Source organism: Anomaloglossus baeobatrachus, chromosome 10 (assembly GCF_048569485.1).
Source record: "Anomaloglossus baeobatrachus isolate aAnoBae1 chromosome 10, aAnoBae1.hap1, whole genome shotgun sequence".
In the NCBI taxonomy this organism is placed as follows: Eukaryota; Metazoa; Chordata; class Amphibia; order Anura; family Aromobatidae; genus Anomaloglossus; species Anomaloglossus baeobatrachus.
In genome coordinates, this window is record NC_134362.1 from 188,045,654 (window position 1) to 188,067,672 (window position 22,019).

Genomic DNA, 22,019 nt, shown 5'->3' on the forward strand with positions numbered 1-22,019 from the left:
TGTGTTTTTTTCACTTTTACAGAGATGACCTCCTACTAATCGAACCTGGTATTAAGAATTACACCTTCCTGATAACGACAGTGATGCAAGGAGATACCCTCCTGAGAGTCTGGGATGAAGCACATCCAGGAATGGCAGATTTCTTAGCAATATCTGTAGAAGATGCCTTATTACCAGAGCTTAAACAGCCCGTTGCCATTGGAGAAGTCATTTGCTTCAGTACAATGCTGGTCAACAGTAATGGTGAGATGAGTACTGGTAGGATTTCATTATCGCAGTCATGATATCACAGTTTTGAGAAGCTTTAAGTTGGCCGTATACATCAGAGAGTGTTGTGGAGTTACCTGGTGAGGTAGATTTGTCAAGCTGTAGGTGAAGGTGAGCAGCACGGTACAAGAGAAGGAAGACGAGCCGAAACGTTGACCAGCAAAGATCAGTAGAACCAGACGGCAAGATGCAGCTGTATCAGCAGAGATGGAAGCACTAGATGCAGCAGAGGAAAAAGTATGGGCAGCATGTTAGTGCAATAAGTAGGGAAAGTAAACAGGAGTAGCAGACTTGAACAGGCAAGCAGGCATCTTGTTTCGGGAGTGTTGAGGGTGCAGACAGCACCTTGGAATAGGAGAAAAAAGTAGGTTTGGAGGAACCTTGACACAGCGAAGTTGAGGGTATGGACAGCACCAGAAACAGCAGGGCTGAGTTTATAGTAAGAGCTGGAAGCTTGATAGCACTCAGGAGCAGCGGAGTAGATAATCTGGCACCTGGCTGTAGTAGAGTCAAGTTACCTTAATACTCAGGTGGTATTCAGCCTCCTGAGTCATGTCTTTAGCGTGCCCTACTACCTGAATACTCAGGTAATATGCAGCCTCCTGAGCCAGTCTTAAAAGGCTGTGGATGATGACTTCAAAGTGCATGCTGTGCTTTATTGGCAACATGGTGTGGACTAGGACAGAGAAAGCTGTCAATAGGGGAAGAAAGAAGCAGAGCCAGGCTCTGGGACAGGTGAGAAAGGTAGGCTTCGAGGAACCTTGACACAGCAGAGTTAAGGGTGTGGACAGCATCAGAAACAGCAGGGCTGAGTTGGTAATAAGAGCTGGAAGCTGGATAGCATTCAGGAGCATCTGAGTAGATAATCAGGCATCTAGCAGTAGCACTGTCAAGTGTTGCTTGTCTTCAGCGTGCTCTACTACCTGAATACTCGGGAGCTATGTAGCCTCCTGAGCCAGCCTTAAAATATTTTGGATAATGACATCAAAGTGCATGCTATGCTTTATTGGTATCCCGGCGTGGACTAGGAGAGAGAAAGCTGTCCCTAGGGAAAGGAAGCAGCAGAGCTAGGCTCTGGGACAGGTGAGTAACAGCTGCTCACTTGGCCGACAAGAAACCCTTCCAACTCATTTATATGAACACCGAGCTCGGATAAGTCTGCCTATGTGATGAAGGGGATAATTGAGAAAGCCACCTCTGACTGCAGCTTAGTTCCCAAGAAAAAAGGAACATGCCCGATCCTTCTTTCCCCAACATCATCTGGTAGGAGGCACTCATACACATTAGATGTTCTGCCAACCCCAAAATTGGTGGCACCAGTCAACATAATCTCATGTGTACGGGCAGCTTATGTACAACCGTCTTGATGATGTCATCAACTATCCTCCAATATGTCCTCCACCGCTCATCTTAGTTGGTCATTGTCCAATCTACCTCACTATAAGAGGTGACTTCTCTTCATGTCCTGGAAGAAGATATACCAATCGCTGTCTTGGCTGGTTTGGGCACGTATTATAGTAAAATGGTTGATATCCACAGTGGGGCTTTTGGTCATGAAGACTTCCTCACATCAGTTCTCCCTTCTTCACCAGATGAACCGGGGGTCTGGCAGTCATCACCAGGTCCATTCCTGCAGGTAGACGCAGTGACAGGTGCGGCTGTAGCTCGTGGTAAAGGGATCACCAATGTCTACTATATCATTACGGGGATGTTCACAACATACAAGCAGGTGAGAGTCATTGGTATGTAGGATAATACACATATGACATGTCCCCAAAAGGTGGGCAACCCATTGATTCTTGAGTGCTTTGGATTCAAGACTGGAGGTATGGTGTATGGGCAACCTACATTGGGCAATTGTCCATGGTCTGCCGTCACGTGGCGCATCCAATGAGTTGTCCACCATTATGGATTCTAATTAGTTGCTTTATGATTTGGACTTCAAGGTTATAGAAGGTAACCATCGGGTATTTTTCCATTTCAGATCACAATCGAATCCTCCGAGTCCCTCATTATGATACTCACATCCCACAGTCACGTCACTACCTTCCCGTCCATGCGTCGGTACAGAGTGCTCGTGTCTTTCAGTCTCACGGAGCCCATTATAAAAGGTGAGGATGGGACAGGTCTACATCCGGGCCATGAAGCTGTCTACAAAGGGGTCCAAAAGATCAACAGTCATTGGGAATGCTCTAATTCTAGAGATCAAAAAAGGTCTGTGGAGCCTCTTTTAGGAGTCTCGACACAGAACTAGCCAGATATCCCTCCGGGAAGGACCTAGCCAAGGAGTGGCTCTTTTTAGGAGACCACCATAACCATCATATTAAGTGGCCCTTTTAGTCAATATCCAACTTTTTGACAAGTTTAAAGATAAGACAAGGGAAATACCAAGGCCAGGTATCCATCCACAGACAGCTGTTTCGGGATATTGCCCCTCATCAGTGTGGAGTAGGATTCTGGCCAGGTGGGAGCAATGCCTAGTAGACCAACAAGACAAAACAATCACTGATCTCAAAGTCACGTCCCTACCTTCCCGTCCACACGTCAGTACAGAGTGCTCGTGTCTTTCAGTCTCACGGAGCACATTATAAAAGGTGAGGATGGGACAGGTCTACATCCGGGCCATCAAGCTGTCTACAAAGGGGTCCAAAAGATCAACAGTCATTGGGAATGCTCTAATTCTAGTGGTGGTAATCTAAATCCCTAAAACTTTCTTTGTCACTTTTCGGAAGTTCCTTCCAATTGAGGTCACGGGACATCAAAGAAAGGCCAATGGCTGATCCTACAATCCAGAGAAGTGCTTCTTTCTCATTGACCACCTTTGTATATTCATGTCAGCACTTTTTTGTTGTTGTTGTACAGTCTTTATATATTGTATTGGTCAGGTCCATGCAGCGCCGCACAGATGGAGGCGGCACAGGACATGCTGACATCAGCCAATCATCTGCTGTGCTCCGTGCAGTTCAGTAACCAATCCGTGCTCATCCCGGCCTCCGAGGTGTTCCAGATCAGACCAGAGTTCAGCATGGAGACAGGTACGAGGGTTTAAAGGGGTTGTCTATTCACTGTGAAAAATTGCTAAAATCATTAAAAAATAACATGAAGCATCAGATTACAACTGCCTATGAAAGTCTATGTGGAGGGGGAGGGAGATGAAGACCGAGCAGCATGATATGAGATTGAGAGAGAAGCAAAGACAGGCAGATGGTGCTGTTGTTTTCTTGTAAGTGTTTTATCTCAACCCAGAGTCCGATTTACTGAAAAATCAAATTTCTACTGCCTATTAAAGTCTATACAGTGCGGAAGAGGAGTAAGCTGTAAAAAGATGGACATACTTCCTTCGTTCCTACCTTGAAAACAACAGTGTTGTTGTAATGTGAACTGTGACATTTGTAAATAATGTTTAACCCCAACTTACAAAAAAATCAAATTACTGCCTATTAAAGTCTATGCAGTAGGGAGGAGGAGTGAGCTGTAAAAAGATGGACATACTGCCCACGTTCCTACCTTGAAAACAACAGTGTTGTTGTAATGTGAACTGTGACATTCGTAATAATGTTGAAGCCCAACTTACTGAAAAATCAAATTACTGCCTACTAAAGTCTATGTAGTGGTGAAGAGGGGTGAGCTGTAAAAAGATGGACGTACTGTCCACGTTCCTCCCTTGAAGACACCATTGTTGTTGTAATGTGTAATGTGACCAGTGATATTCGTAAATAATGTTGAAGCCCAACTTACTGAAAAATCAAATTACTGCTTATTAAAGTCTATGCAGTTGGGAGGAGGATTGAGCTGTAACAAGATGAATATACTGCCCATGTTCCTACCTTGAAAACAACAGTGTTGTTGTAATGTGACCAGTGATATTCGTAAATAATGTTGAAGCCCAACTTACTGAAAAATCAAATTACTGCCTATTAAAGTCTATGCAGTGGAGGGGAGGAGTGAGCTGTAAAAAAAATGGACATACTGCCCACGTTCCTACCTTGAAGACATCAGTGTTGTTTTAAAGTGTAATGTGAACGGTGATGTGTGTAAATAATGTTGAAGTGTGTATTGTTTGGGAGAGATGGAGTTAATATTTGAGACTAGCCCAGAGTGGGAGGGGCAAGAGTGAGGTAATGGTGAGGTTTCCTATCAGGAGGGCAGACAGGGCCAAGCGTGCAGTGGTGACGGACCTAAGGTCTGACTAATGAACACAGCCGAATGATAGGGGGCCCTGACGTGACAGGAGACCAAAGTAGAAGGGCGTAGCGGCCCTGTAGTACAAGTCCATACACCCAGCCAGACCCTCATCTTCATATGTGATGTGGGAGACTACTACGCCATGTCACAGAGCAGCAGAGTGGGAGAGCGAGGCAAAGACACGCACAAGTGCTGCTGCTTTCTTGGAAGCATTTTATCTCACCCAGGGCTGTATTTTGCCTTCGTGCTGCCCTAGGCACTTTAAGTGGTCGCGCCCCTTAGTGACAACATAACGCTATGAGTTTTCGCACACGACATCTGTTTAAGGCAGATCTACTCTGTAAAACACTTGAAAAAGTATCAATGAGAAACGAGGGGCACTAACCCCCCCCCCCCATGGGGATCACCACAGGCACATCAAAACATAGCATGAGTATAAAATATTCCCACCACACCGTCCCCACTTATATACTGTGACTGTCACACTGCCCCTAATAAACTACACACTGCCCTCCCTTATAAATTATACCCACCACACCTTCCTCAATTATGAAATATGATCTGCACATTGTCCTCACATCATGTTGCCCCCTCCTCACAATGTCCCATGCATGCTGCCCCCTCCTCACAATGTCCCATGCATGCTGCCCCCTCCTCACAATGTCCCATGCATACTGCCCCCTCATCACAATGTCCCATGCATGCTGCCCCCTCCTCACAATGTCCCATGCATGCTGCCCCCTCCTCACAATGTCCCATGCATGCTGCCCCCTCCTCACAATGTCCCATGCATACTGCCCCCTCATCACAATGTCCCATGCATGCTGCCCCCTCCTCACAATGTCCCATGCATGCTGCCCCCTCCTCACAATGTCCCATGCATGCTGCCCCCTCCTCACAATATCCCATGCATGCTGCCCCCTCCTCACAATGTCCCATGCATACTGCCCCCTCATCACAATGTCCCATGCATGCTGCCCCCTCCTCACAATGTCCCATGCATGCTGCCCCCTCCTCACAATGTCCCATGCATGCTGCCCCCTCCTCACAATGTCCCATGCATGCTGCCCCCTCCTCACAATGTCCCATGCATGCTGCCCCCTCCTCACAATGTCCCATGCATGCTGCCCCCTCCTCACAATGTCCCATGCATGCTGCCCCCTCCTCCCAATGTCTTATGCATGCTGCCCCCTCCTCACAATGTCCCATGCATGCTTCCCCCTCCTCACAGTGTCCCATGCATGCTGCTCCCTCCTCACAATGTCCCATGCATGCTGCCCCCTCTTCACAATGTCCCATGCATGCTGCCCCCTTCTCACAATGTCCCATGCATGCTGCTCCCTCCTCACAATGTCCCATGCATGCTGCCCCCTCCTCACAATGTCCCATGCATACTGCCCCCTCCTCACAATGTCCCATGCATGCTGCCCCCTCCTCACAATGTCCCATGCATGCTGCCCCCTCCTCACAATGTCCCATGCATGCTGCCCCCTCCTCACAATGTCCCATGCATACTGCCCCCTCATCACAATGTCCCATGCATGCTGCCCCCTCCTCACAATGTCCCATGCATGCTGCCCCCTCTTCACAATGTCCCATGCATGCTGCCCCCTCCTCACAATGTCCCATGCATGCTGCCCCCTCCTCACAATGTCCCATGCATGCTGCCCCCTCCTCACAATGTCCCATGCATGCTGCCCCCTCCTCACAATGTCCCATGCATGCTGCCCCCTCCTCACAATGTCCCATGCATGCTGCCCCCTCCTCACAATGTCCCATGCATGCTGCCCCCTCCTCCCAATGTCTTATGCATGCTGCCCCCTCCTCACAATGTCCCATGCATGCTTCCCCCTCCTCACAGTGTCCCATGCATGCTGCTCCCTCCTCACAATGTCCCATGCATGCTGCCCCCTCTTCACAATGTCCCATGCATGCTGCCCCCTTCTCACAATGTCCCATGCATGCTGCCCCCTTCTCACAATGTCCCATGCATGCTGCTCCCTCCTCACAATGTCCCATGCATACTGCCCCCTCCTCACAATGTCCCATGCATGCTGCCCCCTCCTCACAATGTCACATGCATGCTGCCCCCTCCTCACAATGTTCCATGCATGCTGCCCCCTCCTCACAGTGTCCCATGCATGCTGCCCCCTCCTCACAATGTCCCATGCATGCTGCCCCCTCCTCACAATGTCCCATGCATGCTTCCCCTTCTTCACAATGTCCCATGCATGCTGCCCCCTCTTCACAATGTCCCATGCATGCTGCCCCCTCCTCACAATGTCCCATGCATGCTGCCCTCTCCTCACAATGTCCCATGCATGCTGCCCCCTCCTAACAATGTCCCATGCATGCTGCCCCCTCCTCACAATGTCCCATGCATGCTGCCCCCTCCTCACAATGTCCCATGCATGCTGCCCCCTCCTCCCAATGTCTTATGCATGCTGCCCCCTCCTCACAATGTCCCATGCATGCTTCCCCCTCCTCACAGTGTCCCATGCATGCTGCTCCCTCCTCACAATGTCCCATGCATGCTGCCCCCTCTTCACAATGTCCCATGCATGCTGCCCCTCTCCATGAGCTCCTAATGTGCTGCCTTCCTCTTTTCCATAATGACACCTCCATGCTGCCCCATTCATCATACTAAGACCACCACACTAACGCTTATGCTGAGACACCTCCCCACACACACACACTACCCCACTCTTGATATTGACTCCCCTACATTGCTCCACTCCATACTGAGCCCACACATGCTGCCCCTTCTCCATAATGAGCTCCCAATGCTGCCCCCTCTCATTCTGAGTCCTTACACTCCCCCCCATCGATTTTGTCATTGCACTATCCCTCAACCCTTGTCCTCTGTCTCTAGCATTGGCCCCTCTCTCCCATTCCCCCAGCTGCAGCCTCTCTCCCCTGCCTTCAGCAGCAGCCTCTCCCCCAGCATCAGCCTCTCTTCCCCAGCCCCCTCAGCATCAACCTCTCTCCCCCCAGCGTCCCCCAGCCTCCCCCAGTTTCAGCCTCTCTCCCCCAGCTTTCCCCAGCATCAGCCTCTCTCCCCCAGCTTCCCCCAGCATCAGCCTCTCTCCTCCCAGCCTCCCCCAGCATCAGCCTCCCCCAGCATCAGCCTCCCTCCTCCCAGCCTCCCCCAGCATCAGCCTCTCTCCTCCCAGCCTCCCCCAGCATCAGCCTCCCTCCTCCCAGCCTCCCCCAGCATCAGCCTCCCCCCTCCTAGCCTCCCCCAGCATCAGCCTCTCTCCTCCCAGCCTCCCCCAGCATCAGCCTCCCTCAGCATCAGCCTCTCTCCTCCGAGCCTCCCGCAGCATCAGCCTCTCCCAGCATCAGCCTCCCTCAGCATCAGCCTCTTTCCTTCCAGCCTCCCCCAGCATCAGCCTCTCTCCTCCCAGCCTCTCCCAGCATCAGCCTCTCTCCTCCCAGCCTCCCCCAGCATCAGCCTCCCTCAGCATCAACCTCCCTCCTCCCAGCCTCCCCCAGCATCCGCCTCCCCCAGCATCAGCCTCCCCCAGCATCAGCCTCCCCCAGCATCAGCCTCTCTCCTCCCAGCCTCCCCCAACATCAGCCTCTTTCCTCCCAGCCTCCCCCAGTATCAGCCTCCCTCTTCCCAGCCTCCCCCAGCATCAGCCTCCCCCAGCATCAGCCTCTTTCCTCCCAGCCTCCCCCAGCATCAGCCTCCCTCAGCATAAACCTCCCTCCTCCCAGCCTCCCCCAGCATCAGCCTCCCCCAGCATCAGCCTCTCTCCTCCCAGCCTCCCCTAGCATCAGCCTCCCTCATCTCAGCCTCCCCGAGCATCAGCCTCCCCCATCATCAGCCTCCCCCCTCCTAGCCTCCCCCAGCATCAGCCTCCCCCAGCACCAGCCTCCCCCAGCATCAGACTCTCTCCTCCCAGCCTCCCCCAGTATCAGCTTCTCTTCCCCCAAGTCTCCCCCAATATCAGCCTCTCTCCCCCCACCACATGCGCAGATCTCCAGTCTGCATTAGAGACACCCCCACGCTCCTTATGAATCTTCAGCTCTGCGAGCACTTACCTGCTCCAGGGCCCGCTGTCATCTTGCTGGCTCACGTGAGTATCCTCTTCTGACACCAGCTTCCATCGCGGCGTCCTCTGCGGCGTCCTGCTGTGAGCTTTGCATGTGAAATCCACACAGCATTGGACGCAGCACAGAGGAAGGAGCTGATTGGCGCGCCTGTGACCCCGGAAGTGCAGGCGCCGGCAGTTTCGGGGTCAATCAGCTCTCTGTGCCCGGCCGCCGCAGTTTGTCTGCATTTGCGTCTTAATTGATGCAGATACAAATAAATGGAGGTGCGCCTCTCCCCCTCCCCCCTCCGAAAATACAGCGGATTTAATGGATATGTAAAAAAAAAAATTTTTTTTTTATCCTTTACTGCTAGAAGGTGCCGCCCCCCGCATCCTGCCGCCCCAGGCACGGGACCACAGGTGCCTAATGGTAAATACGGCCCTGATCTCACCCCAAAAGCTGGATTCACATCTACACTGCTCAGTACTTGTGTATATTGCCCTGTATGTTGCTCTTTTTGAACATATGCTACATATGGACAGAATACAAGCCATATAATGGCCAGCAATAGTGTTGTTCCTCCTGTAGGCACTCAGGAGAGCAGCAAAGTTTGTCTACTTTGACCTGGGCTTTAAACTGTGAAATATCTTGGATTTGTAGGACAATATACTTGTGAGATCTCCACCAGGCCCCTGACAGACGTGGAGATGCAAACCCTGAGCACAGCGGAGACCTCGGTGGAAATAAGAGCCTCTCTAAATGGAGCAATCGGGGTCCTTCATGTTCCTTTCTATCCAACCTTCCATATAAACCAGTCTGAGCTGATCTTCACCAGCAAGGATCTCGACAATTACATCAGGATCTATGGGACCAGCAACGTGATAAGAAATGTGGAGGTATCATCACTTTATCGTCTCATTTTCTGATATGTTACAGGCATACGATCACTGGTAAAAGATTGTAATTGTGGCCATGCTGCTCGCCACTTTTTCTAATGTTAGAAGGTCATTTCTTCTTAATCTTGGAAAGTCACTTTCTTTTCCCTGCAGATGGTATCAAGTTTCCCAGACTTCTTATTTGGAAATGCCATAACTTCAGAAAAGCAGAGAGGACTGTTCCTCTTCCCCGTCTCTGTTCTGGACCTCACTTCCATCCATTCATTCCCAGTGCCTCTGACTATTAATATTTCGTGTGCACTGACGGGTCAGCACATTGCACTGCCGGTGACGGCTGCACCAGAAGGTCAGTTTGATATCACTTATTACTTTAGCTTGTGCAATATTTGTTAGTTTATACAGATTTTGGTGCTGCGTTCTACCTAATGTAATACACACAAGTGGCCACTAGGTGGCAGCAGAGTCTAGCTGTACTCATGATGGGGGAATCTGCTGACAATTGATATCAATATAAAATATCACTATTTGCAGATGACGTCCTACCCTCTTTAAGGAATCCTTTAAATTCAGTGAAATATTTATTAGATATGGCAAATTCTTCGCTTTTATAGATGAAGACTTACAGAGTATTATGAAAAGAGAAAAAAAAAATTTCAACTGAGGACAGGGTAAAATTTCTCATCTTGGAATCCAACTTACCTCTCACAAGGAGGTTTTAACAAACATGGCCACCTGTCATGGCGGCGTAGGGATATGTGGAGACTACAGATGTCTGTTATCAGCACAGGTGTCGAACCACAGACTTGTAGTTCATAGCCAGGCGAGCAAGAGTTAATCTCTGCTGGGCTGCTTGTTAGTCTCCTTTGATCACATGTTGTGGGGGAGCCAATCACATTCACTCCCTTCCTATATATGCTGGCTGGACTATTCCATTAATGCCAGCTATAGCTTCTCTATACTGTTCTGGTGAGGTGTTGTGATCCTGACTTTCTGGTGGCTGTGCTACTTCATTGCTGTGAGCGGTTGTGGTGTTAACCCTTGTTATCCTTTTGTTACTGCCTTACTTCTCTTGCTTTTTCCCCTTGTTTCTTATTGTTTGTTCCTGTGAGTTTTTAGTGTGTCTGAGTTTTAGTTTTCCCCTGTGTTGCCATCACACTCCTGCCTCTTTCCCTGGGGAGATGGGCAGTTTAGTTCTGGACAGGAGAATATCCAGGCATTGGACTCAAGCATCTTTACCATTAGGGGTAACCCAGAGGTTAGGGACAGCCTAGGGTCCTGCTAGTGTGAGGGACAGAGTAGGAGCCCCCTGTCCCTTGTTATCATACAGTCACGTCATGACATTTCCTCACCTTTCTCAAACGTGATCCAGAAAACTATACAACCCTTGTTATCCTTTTGTTGCTGCCTTACTTCTCTTGCTTTTTTTTCCCTTGTTTCTTATTGTTTGTTCCTGTGAGTTTGTAGTGTGTCTGAGTTTTAGTTTTCCCCTGTGTTGCCATCACACTCCTGCCTCTTCCCCTGGGGGGATGGACAGTTTAGCTCTGGACAGGAGAATATCCAGGCATGGGACTCCAGCATCTTCACCATTAGGTGTAACCCAGAGGTTAGGGATAGCCTAGGGTCCTGCTAGTGTGAGGGATAGAATAGGAGCCCCCTGTCCCTTGCTATCCTACAGTCACGTTGTTACATTACCTCACCTTTCTTAAACGTGATCTAAGAACATCTTTCTATCTTTCTAATATTCAAAAAACTACACAACCCTTGTTGTCCTTTTGTTGCTACCTTCCTGCTCTTGCTTTTCTCCTTTGTTTCTTACAGTTTGTTCCTGTGAGTTTGTAGTGTGTCTGAATTTAGTTTTTTTTTCCATGTCTATCTTTATCTGTGTTTCCATCACACTCCTGCCCCATCCTTGTCTAGGTGGAATAGTTCTTGACAGGAAAATAGTAAGGCATGGGGCTCTGGCATCTCCACCATTGGGGATAAGCTGAAGATTAGGGATAGCCTAGGGTTCGCTCATCTCTACTAATATTATCCCATCTTCTGTGCTTCTGCCCCCTAATTTTAGAGATAAGTGTGGGTCTCAGTGCTTAGATGACTTCTAGTCAATATTTCTGCTTTGCCTTTATAACTTCAAAGGTTTTATGTATTTTGTGTGTTAAGGAATTGCTATTTATGCAACTGCACAATATATTAATGACAATCATTTATGTTTTCATTCCCAACTGACCCAATGACTTTGGATCTTTTCCTTTACAGCCCTGGAGGGTGACGAGGGTCTTCTATCTAAACTCGTCACCTCCACCCCCGTTATCATCTTCACTGTGTTTGCAGTGGTGGCCGGCAGCTGCGCCATCTTCATTGGTAGGTTATAAAGCATAGTGGTCACAGATGTACTGATCACCCGTCCACCATTTACAGCTAATTTTAATCTGGCACTGAATTTCAGGTGTATTTTCCTTTCTCGGGGGAGTTTTGCAGGTTCTGGGTAGGGATGAGCGAACCTCAGGTTAGAGGCTTGGGGTTCGGGCTCGTAAGTATAGTATAGCGCTATCCTGGGGTCTGAGTGATTACCTGCATTGCACTGCGCTGCTGGAAGTGTTTGTTCGTCGCAAATTGGGCTTTCATTTAGCGTACTGAGATGTTTTGTTTATGGATAATAAAAAAAAAAACACCTCCCACCTTGAACTGGAAATGTTTTGCTTTAGCCCATAGCAAAACACTTCCGGAGCAAAGTAGGTGGTGTTTTTTATTTTTTTAATTTTCTGTGAACAAAATATTTCAGTACGCTGAATGAAAGCCTAATTTGCGACAAACACTTCCAGCAGCGACGACAATGCAGGTAATCACTCAGACACCAGCACAGCGCTCAACTCACCACGGGGTTTTTTTAGGTCTTCTTTCGTGTCAGAACCCCAAGCTTCGAGCCTGAGGTTCGCTCATCTCTAGTTCTGGGTACAAAGATTGTGTTTTGTTGGTTGACCCTGTGCGTAAAAGTCTCATGGGTGCAACAGTTAACAAAAAGTAGCTGTGGTGTCACCATTTTCGAAGACGCAGAGCGTTGCATTTATACTCTGGACTTACGGCCAGGTGACCTGGATATTTGGGCAAGTGCCACATCATGGTGGATCCTACGGTAGACTCCACCACTCCCCTCAGGCCCGCAGGGTGCCATTGATCTACAACCTACAAGTATCCTGGCGCAGGCGGTACTGCGCCACCTGTGTCAAACGCCAGGGAAGAAGAGGACCTGGACACTCGAAGTATAAACCTTACCTTTTTTAGTGGGGGTGGCAAAAGAGGTGGCGCTATAAGGTCACATGCACACAATTAGTATTTGGTGAGTTTCCTACCTGAGTATTTGTGAGCCAAAACCAGGAGTGAAACAATCAGAGGAGAAATATAATAGAACACTTCTTCATTAGTAAAAATCTGTCACGCCGGAGCTCAGCGTGCAGCGCTACTCAAGGGTGACGACGGGAAGGAACACCCTGGGGATAAGGAGAGGGGAGAAGGGACACCTCCTTAGACTCACCTGAGTCTCTACTCTATGCTTCCCTGCTATCGCTGTCACATGCCTAGGCCGTCGCTTGCCCTAAACTCACCCTGGCTAGTGAGAAGGCCAGCAAGGATACTAGTCTCACCACTGCCATAATACAACACAAGGGAAGGGAGACAAAGAGAGAGAAAAATAGACACAAAGAGGAAAACTCTCCAATGCAGCTAAACACCACAGCTGCAATAGTCACAACTCCTCAGCTTCTTCTAGAGACAGGCTCCTTCCAAAGTGGTTAACATAGAAATGATAATATACTGTATAACCGCAGTCAGATGGTGAGACACTGACATTTTATACCGAATGCAAGTGGTCACAAAAGAGCTGCATCGGAGATTAAGGCTACCAAGAAAAGTCAGATAGGTCTGTAACCCCTGCAGCACCAAAAGAAAGTACATTCACTCAAATACAAGTTGCAGACCACTGACCATTAAGGTGTTGTGATCTTCAGGTCGCAGACTCGGCAGAGGTCTCCAAAGAGCTGGCCTCACTCATGACCAAAACTCACCAAACACTCAACGTGTGCACGTGGCCTTACTGATATTTGGGGTGCAATACCTGCCTAGTCCCGGGCATTGGCCCCCACATTATACCTCCCCATTGAGGCCCTGCTCGCTTCCCGTACTAATATGTAGAAGATGCACTTCTCACCGAACATGTCTCTGTTTCCAGCCTACAACGCGTTCATTGATCGCCTGCAAACAACACCCATCGTTTATATGTCAACATCAAGCGGTGAGTTACCAAGAAGTTGTCTCCTACACGAGGTGCTGGTTGTGTAAGAGGAGACAGACGAGGGCCGCAGGGAACATTGCCAAAATGTCAATTTACAGCTTAGATTCAGCACTGAACATCAGTTTACAGCTCGTACTCAGATGCCATTTGCAATATACAGTCATATGAAAAAGTTTGGGCACCCCTATTAATGTTAATGTTAACCTTTTTTCTTTATCACAATTTGGGTTTTTGCTCTTTCAGCTTCATATATCTAATAACTGATGGACTGAGTAATATTTCTGGATTGAAATGAGGTTTATTGTACTAACAGAAAATGTGCAATCCGCATTTAAACAAAATTTGACCGGTGCAAAAGTATGGGCACCCTTAACAATTTCTTGATTTGAACACTCCTAACTACTTTTTTCTGACTTACTAAAGCACTAAATTGGTTTTGTAACCTCATTGAGCTTTGAACTTCATAGGCAGGTGTATCCAATCATGAGAAAAGGTATTTAAGGTGGCCACTTGCAAGTTGTTCTCCTATTTGAATCTCCTATGAAGAGTGGCATCATGGGCTCCTCAAAACAACTCTCAAATGATCTGAAAACAAAGATTCTTCAACATAGTTGTTCAGGGGAAGGTACAAAAAGTTGTCTCAGAGATTTAAACTGTCAGTTTCCACTGTGAGGAACATAGTAAGGAAATGGAAGAACACAGGTACAGTTCTTGTTAAGCCCAGAAGTGGCAGGCCAAGAAAAATATCAGAAAGGCAGAGAAGAAGAATGGTGAGAACAGTCAAGGACAATCCACAGACCACCTCCAAAGACCTGCAGCTTCATCTTGCTGCAGATGGTGTCACTGTGCATCGGTCAACAATACAGCGCACGTTGCACAAGGAGAAGCTGTAATGAAGAGTGATGCAAAAGAAGCAGTTTCTGCAAGCACGCCACAAACAGAGGCGCCTGAGGTATGCAAAAGCACATTTGGACAAGCCAGTTACATTTTGGAAGAAGGTCCTGTGGACTGATGAAACAAAGATTGAGTTGTTTGGTCATACAAAAAGGCGTTATGCATGGAGGCAAAAAAACACGGCATTCCAAGAAAAGCACTTGCTACCCACAGTAAAATTTGGTGGAGGTTCCATCATGCTTTGGGGCTGTGTGGCCAATGCCGGCACCGGGAATCTTGTTAAAGTTGAGGGTCGCATGGATTCAACTCAGTATCAGCAGATTCTTGACAATAATGTGCAAGAATCAGTGACGAAGTTGAAGTTACGCAGGGGATGGATATTTCAGCAAGACAATGATCCAAAACACCGCTCCAAATCTACTCAGGCATTCATGCAGAGGAACAATTACAATGTTCTGGAATGGCCATCCAAGTCCCCAGACCTGAATATCATTGAAAATCTGTGGGATGATGTGAAGCGGCTGTCCATGCTCGGCGACCATCAAACTTAACTGAACTGGAATTGTTTTGTAAACAGGAATGGTCAAATATACAAATATACCTTCATCCAGGATCCAGGAACTCATTAAAAGCTACAGGAAGCGACTAGAGGCTGTGATTTATGCAAAAGGAGGATCTACAAAATATTAATGTCACTTTTATGTTGAGGTGCCCATACTTATGCACCGGTCAAATTTTGTTTAAATGCGGATTGCACATTTTCTGTTAGTACAATAAACCTCATTTCAATCCAGAAATATTCCTCAGTCCATCAGTTATTAGATATATGACACTGAAATAGCAAAAACCCAAATTGTTATAAAGAAAAAAGGTTCACATTAATAGGGGTGCCCAAACTTTTTCATATGACTGTATATGTATTGTGAGACTGTGACCGGGGTTATCTATGACGGCCGGTATGTCTCGCCCCGGTTGTGCTCACTCCATGATAGAAAGTAAATCCACTCTAGGGTTAATGCTGTTTCCCTACAGGCTGAAGGAAGGGTTAAATGGAAACAGGAACGAGGGGCAGGTGTGCCGGGTGTGAGGGAGTGATCACAACTCCCTGAGTCTCTGCTGGAGAGACATGTATATTGCTGTGGATTTTTGTTTGGACATTAAACACCGTGTGCTGTGAACCTATATGCCTGGATCCCGTGTCTTCTGCTGCGCAGCCGACCGCGCTACCTCACATATGGTGGAGAATGCGGGCATGCCAGCCCGGTGAGGTGTACTTCCTTTTCTGGTGATCCGGTAGCACATGTCCTGGATTCAAGCAGCTATACTACGGCCCAAACCCAGCGACGCCATGGAGGACATACTAAGGCATTTGGCTCAGGCTAATGCACAACAACAAGAGGCTAATGCACAGCAACAACAGGTGAATACCCACCTGCTCCGGACGTTGGAGCAACAGCAGCAACAGCACCAGCAATCCTTGAAATTGCAGGAAAAAAGGCACCAAGAACAGATGGTTCTCCTGGCCAAGTCAATCCGTGCCGGACCGGCAGCAACAACCCCGGGACCGGGTGACGACGGCAGCGTCCGGAAAGCGGTGAGACAAGCGTTGCAAAAGATGACCCCGGGGGATGATGTGGAAGCGTTCCTGGCAGTGTTTGAGCGGGTGGCCGAGCGGGAAAAGCTGCCGACCCCCCAGTGGGCTGAGGTATTGTCGCCCTATCTGACGGGGGAACCCCAAAAAGCGTACCTGGACCTCGGTACCGAGGACGCCATTGACTATGTGACCCTGAAAGCCGAAATACTGGCTCGGTTGGGGGTGAATACCTATGTACGGGCTCAGCGGGTAAATCAGTGGTTCTATGAGGAAGCCAAACCCGTACGCTCCCAGGCCTATGACTTATTACATCTTGTAAAAAAGTGGTTGCAGCCTGACACTCTGAGCCCGGCGCAAATGGTGGAAAGGGTAGTAGTGGATCGTTTTGTGCGCACTTTACCCGTCACCGTTCAACGGTGGGTAGGACAGGGTGACCCGAGTACCCTGGACCAATTAGTGTCCCTGGTAGAGCGGCATGTGGCTACGCAGGACTTGATACGGGACACTGAGACTTTGCGTACCGCCCGTCGGTCCGGCCCCTCCAAGCCTAGGGCCAAGGACCCACCGCCGACACCGGTACAGGAGTTCGCTACCATCCTGGCTGAGGCCGCGCCCGCCGTTCCTGAGGTCCGGAAGGCCATGTACCCTAAACGACAACTTGTCAAGGGGGTTTCCTTCCCTATTAGATGTTGGCGGTGCCAGCGGGTGGGACATATGGAAGCCCAGTGTCCCCTGACCACGGAGCCCATGGATTGTGGGGTTACCCGGCGGGGTTCAATGTATGCTCAGGTGGTGTGTACCGCTGACCTGGTTCCCCCAGAGACTGAGCCCCACTTGTGCCAAATACAGGTGAATGGATGTCCGGTTACAGGATTGTTGGATTCCGGAAGCTTAGTGACCCTTGTGCGATCCACCTTGAGGGCTAAAGTAAAGGCCACAGGACGTACCGTGGGGGTGGTTTGCATACATGGGGACCGCCGAGACTATCCCACGGGGATTGTCACCATCACAGCACCTTGCGGTCAGGTGCAACATGAGGTGGGACTGCTTAACACTCTTCCTTATGACGTGATCCTAGGACGGGATCTGCCCTATTTTTGGACTTTATGGAAGGGAACCCCTAGGTCCCCTCCGATATTGGTCAGTCCGGGGCCTGAGCCCTACAATCCTGAATCCGGGACACCTGCCGTAGGGGTCCCCATGATAGGGACAGAATGTGAACCCGATAGGTCGCCCCTAGAGGTATTGGCAGGAGAGGCTGAGACGGTCGAGCCCATCCCGGACTTGGAGGCATCCCCGGATGCGTTTGGGACAGCCCAACTCCAGGACCCTACGTTAATACATGCCCGGAATAGGGTGTTAGTACTTGACGGGGTGGCCCAGCTGCCCGGTGCCCAGGTAAGGTACCCCCATTTCGCTCTTAAACAGGATTTACTCTACCGGGTAGATGAAATACGGGGCGTGGGGGTGGAGCAGTTGGTGGTGCCCCAGCCGTATCGCCGGCGGGTCCTCGACTTGGCTCATAAACATCTGATGAGTGGCCACCTAGGGGTCAAGAAAACGCAGGAGCGAATATTGCAAAGGTTCTATTGGCCCGGGGTCTTTGGGGAGGTAAAACGGTTCTGCGAAACCTGCCCGGAGTGTCAGCTTACCGCACCACTGGTCCACTTTCGCAGTCCGTTGGTGCCGTTACCCATTATAGAAGTCCCTTTTGAACGGATAGGGATGGATCTGGTGGGGCCCCTCGTAAAGTCTGCTCGAGGGCACCAACACATCCTAGTGATCGTTGACTATGCCACCCGGTATCCAGAGGCGATACCTCTCAGACATACTGCGGCGAAGCTTATAGCTCGGGAGTTGTTTTCTGTGTTCTGCCGGGTGGGGTTGCCCAAGGAGATCCTTACGGATCAGGGGACCCCATTCATGTCTAAAGTGACCAAAGAACTATGCCGGCTACTCCAGATCAAGCAGTTGCGTACGTCTGTGTATCATCCTCAGACAGATGGGTTAGTAGAACGATTCAATAAAACCCTGAAAACCATGCTAAAAAGGGTGATCTCCAAAGACGGGAAGGACTGGGATATGATGCTTCCCTATTTGATGTTTGCCATCCGAGAGGTGCCACAGGCATCCACGGGGTTTTCGCCTTTTGAATTGTTATACGGGCGACATCCCCGGGGATTGTTGGACCTGGCAAAGGAAACATGGGAGCAAGAGCCCACCCCCCATAAAAGTGTGATTGAACACATTTTAGGAATGCAGAACCGCATAAGCGCGGTCATGCCAATTGTGAAGGAGCATTTACAGGAGGCTCAGGCCGCGCAAAGCGGCCGCTATAATAGACAAGCCACCGTGCGGACCTTTAAACCCGGGGATCGGGTGTTGGTATTAATCCCCACGGCGGAGAGTAAATTCCTGGCTCAGTGGCAAGGCCCCTACGAGATAAAGGAAAAAGTCGGGGTGGTCAACTATAAAGTATTGCAGCCCGGTAGGCGGAAACCTGAACAAATATACCATGTCAACCTATTAAAACCGTGGCAGGAACGGGAAAGCCTGATGGTTGAGTTTCCCCCATCTCCCTCCTCTTCGGGTCGTTCACTCCCGGCTTCAGCGACCTCCGGAGAGGACGAACCGGAAGTAAAGATCGGAGAAGCCCTCACCAAGCAACAGAGGCGAGAGGCCAGACGGCTGGTTCAGCAGAACCCCGATGTCTTCTCCGAGTTGCCGGGTAGGACCAGTCTGATACGACATGACATTGTCACCGAGCCCCACCTGAAGGTACGCCTGAAGTCATACCGCGTGCCGGAGGCTCGAAGACAAGCCATATCAGAAGAAGTGAAGACAATGCTACGCCTGGGGGTCATCGAAAAATCCCGGAGTGAATGGGCTAGTCCCATTGTCCTAATACCAAAACCCGATGGCTCCTTAAGGTTCTGCAATGACTTCCGGAGATTGAACGAAATATCCAAGTTCGATCTCTACCCCATGCCCCGGGTGGATGAGCTGATTGATAGGCTGGGACAGGCGCGATATTTTACCACGCTCGACCTGACCAAGGGGTACTGGCAGGTGCCACTGACGGAGTCCGCCAAGGAGAAAACCGCTTTTGTTACGCCGGAGGGTCTCTTCCACTATGTTGTCTTGCCTTTTGGGTTACATGGCGCTCCGGCCACGTTCCAGAGGTTGATGGACTTAGTGCTGGAACCCCACCAGGCGTATGCATCAGCGTACCTTGATGACATCATTATTTACAGCCCCGATTGGCAGACCCACTTGGAACAGGTACAAGCGGTGGTGGACGCGCTTCGAACAGCCGGATTGACAGCCAATCCCAAGAAATGTGCGTTGGGACTCACGGAAGCCCGCTACTTGGGCTACGTGATAGGCCAAGGAGTGATAAAGCCCCAAATTAACAAGGTTGAGGCGATCCAGAAGTGGCCTAGACCCCTGACCACAAAGCAGGTTAGGGCCTTCCTGGGTATCGTGGGGTACTACAGGAGGTTTGTAAGAGATTTTGCGGGACTATCAGCCCCCTTGACGGACCTTCTCAAAGGCAAGAAGTCCGTCATGGTGCGCTGGACTCCGCAGGCCGAGGACTCCTTCCGGGCCCTGAAGGGGGTCCTGTGCGGACAACCCGTTCTGGTCAACCCTGATTTCCGGAAGGAGTTCATAGTACAGACTGACGCCTCTGAGGTCGGCCTGGGGGCAGTGCTGTCTCAGGTGGTTCAGGGGGAGGAACACCCCGTCACCTTCTTGAGTAGGAAGCTCACCCCTCCCGAGCGGAATTATAGCGTAGTGGAGAAGGAGTGCCTGGCGATCAAGTGGGCCTTGGAGTCCCTACGCTATTACCTGCTGGGACGGCAGTTTCGCTTGGTGACTGATCACTCTCCGCTGGTCTGGATGAGGTCCGCCAAGGAACGGAATGCCCGGGTTACCCGGTGGTTCCTTTCTCTGCAGAACTTCCGGTTTACGGTTGAACACCGGGCCGGTAGGTTGCAGGTCAACGCCGATGCCTTATCCCGCGGCCCGTGTTTGATGGCGGGAGTTCAACCCCGCACGCTTGAACTGAGGGGGGGGGTATGTGAGACTGTGACCGGGGTTATCTATGACGGCCGGTATGTCTCGCCCCGGTTGTGCTCACTCCATGATAGAAAGTAAATCCACTCTAGGGTTAATGCTGTTTCCCTACAGGCTGAAGGAAGGGTTAAATGGAAACAGGAACGAGGGGCAGGTGTGCCGGGTGTGAGGGAGTGATCACAACTCCCTGAGTCTCTGCTGGAGAGACATGTATATTGCTGTGGATTTTTGTTTGGACATTAAACACCGTGTGCTGTGAACCTATATGCCTGGATCCCGTGTCTTCTGCTGCGCAGCCGACCGCGCTACCTCACAGTATGTATATATATATATATTATATATATACACACACACACACACACGAGAGATGTGTTGAGTGCAGATGGACATCATAAAGAAGGGTCCCCACTTAATCGCATTCTTCTACATCCAGGTGACCGGGCTATCAGGGCCCCGCAGGATGCAACCAACACCAGAATGAGAAGAAGATCCAATTTCCATGGACAACTCTGGAGCTCGGGACCTTAATGCTGGAAGTTAGTTGACTGATGGAAAATTTTAGCTTGGAAATAAAAGTTAATTTGTCAGTGAGAGTGTCTTTGGTTACTTACTGGAAGGAAAATGCAACATTCAGCACTTACCAGATGTGACGTGTCCAGATTAGTCCCGTAATAGTTTAAAGTCATGACAAAAAGTGTTGGCACCCTTGAAATTGTTCCAGAAAATGAAGTATTTCTCCTAGAAAATTATTGCAGTTACATGTTTTGCTACTCTCATGTTTATTGCCTTTGTGTGTATATGGACAAAGGAACATCAAGATCTCTGGAGATGGACTTGCAACCTTGAGATTGTTAATATATTTCAACAGTCTTGGTTCTCAAGTCCTCAGACAGTTCTCTTCTCCTCTTTCTGTTCTCCTTGCTTAGTGGGGCACACACAGCCACACAATGCAAAGATTGAGTAAACTTCTCCCCTTTTTATCCGGTTTCAGGTGTGATTTCTATATTGCCCACGCCTGTTACTTGCCACAGGTGAGTGTAAATAAGCATCACATGTTGAAACTTGTAATTGCAATAATGTTCTGCGTAACATACTTCATTTTCTGGAACAATTTCAAAGGTGCCAACACTTTCGGCCATGACTGTATATATAGTTCTATAAGATACCACTGAGAAAAAGTATCATCTTATCACCATAATCACCATCAGTGATGTTACTATATCTTATCCACCATTGTTAGGGATAATATCAGATAATGAGGAAGTGACAATAGAAAATGATACGATGGTGTGAGTGACAGGTCACGTCTTCTCTCCCCTCATTTTTGGCTGGAATCTCCCCTCTGCCCCTGCAAAATTGTGAGATTTTCATGAGAATCCTAATTTTAGGAAAGAGGGGGAGGATCTGGTACGTGAGTTATCATTGAACCCTCTTAAAGGTAAAGAGGGAAAGGAAATATGCCGGGTCATCATGTGTTGGGATGGGGGAGGGAGAGGTTGTGTGAACCAGCACTAGGGAGGGAGACGTCTTACAGTCTGCACTACTTGTGGAGGAGGATTACGTCCACCCATAGCTTAATATCTGGGTCACTTTATCTCATACATATCTACCTATCTCTACTTTTGCAGGAGTGTGCTAGGTCCTAAAGGGCCTGATATTTGGGGGCTGTGACCCCTAAAGTTACACCACTGTCAGTGCCCTCTTAACAGTGTCAGAAACAATGCACTAACAGCAGCTAATTACAAGGCCCCATAACAGTGCCAACCAAAGTGATCCCATA

The 22,019-nt window shown here is 49.3% G+C and overlaps 1 protein-coding gene across 1 annotated transcript in view; it reads left to right on the forward strand.

Moving 5' to 3' along the window:
• The window catches only part of LOC142254740 (nuclear pore membrane glycoprotein 210-like), a 70,672-nt gene extending 49,873 nt beyond the window's left edge, over positions 1 to 20,799 (forward strand). Inside the window, exons 33-41 of the mRNA XM_075325996.1 lie at positions 23 to 243; positions 1,860 to 1,996; positions 2,252 to 2,378; positions 3,153 to 3,302; positions 9,151 to 9,386; positions 9,540 to 9,732; positions 11,643 to 11,747; positions 13,612 to 13,674; positions 20,673 to 20,799. Coding sequence (XP_075182111.1) covers positions 23 to 243; positions 1,860 to 1,996; positions 2,252 to 2,378; positions 3,153 to 3,302; positions 9,151 to 9,386; positions 9,540 to 9,732; positions 11,643 to 11,747; positions 13,612 to 13,674; positions 20,673 to 20,767 — 1,327 coding nt within the window. The 3' untranslated portion in view covers positions 20,768 to 20,799. The remainder of the gene's footprint in view (positions 1 to 22; positions 244 to 1,859; positions 1,997 to 2,251; positions 2,379 to 3,152; positions 3,303 to 9,150; positions 9,387 to 9,539; positions 9,733 to 11,642; positions 11,748 to 13,611; positions 13,675 to 20,672) is intronic.
• The last annotated feature ends 1,220 nt before the right edge of the window (positions 20,800 to 22,019 follow it).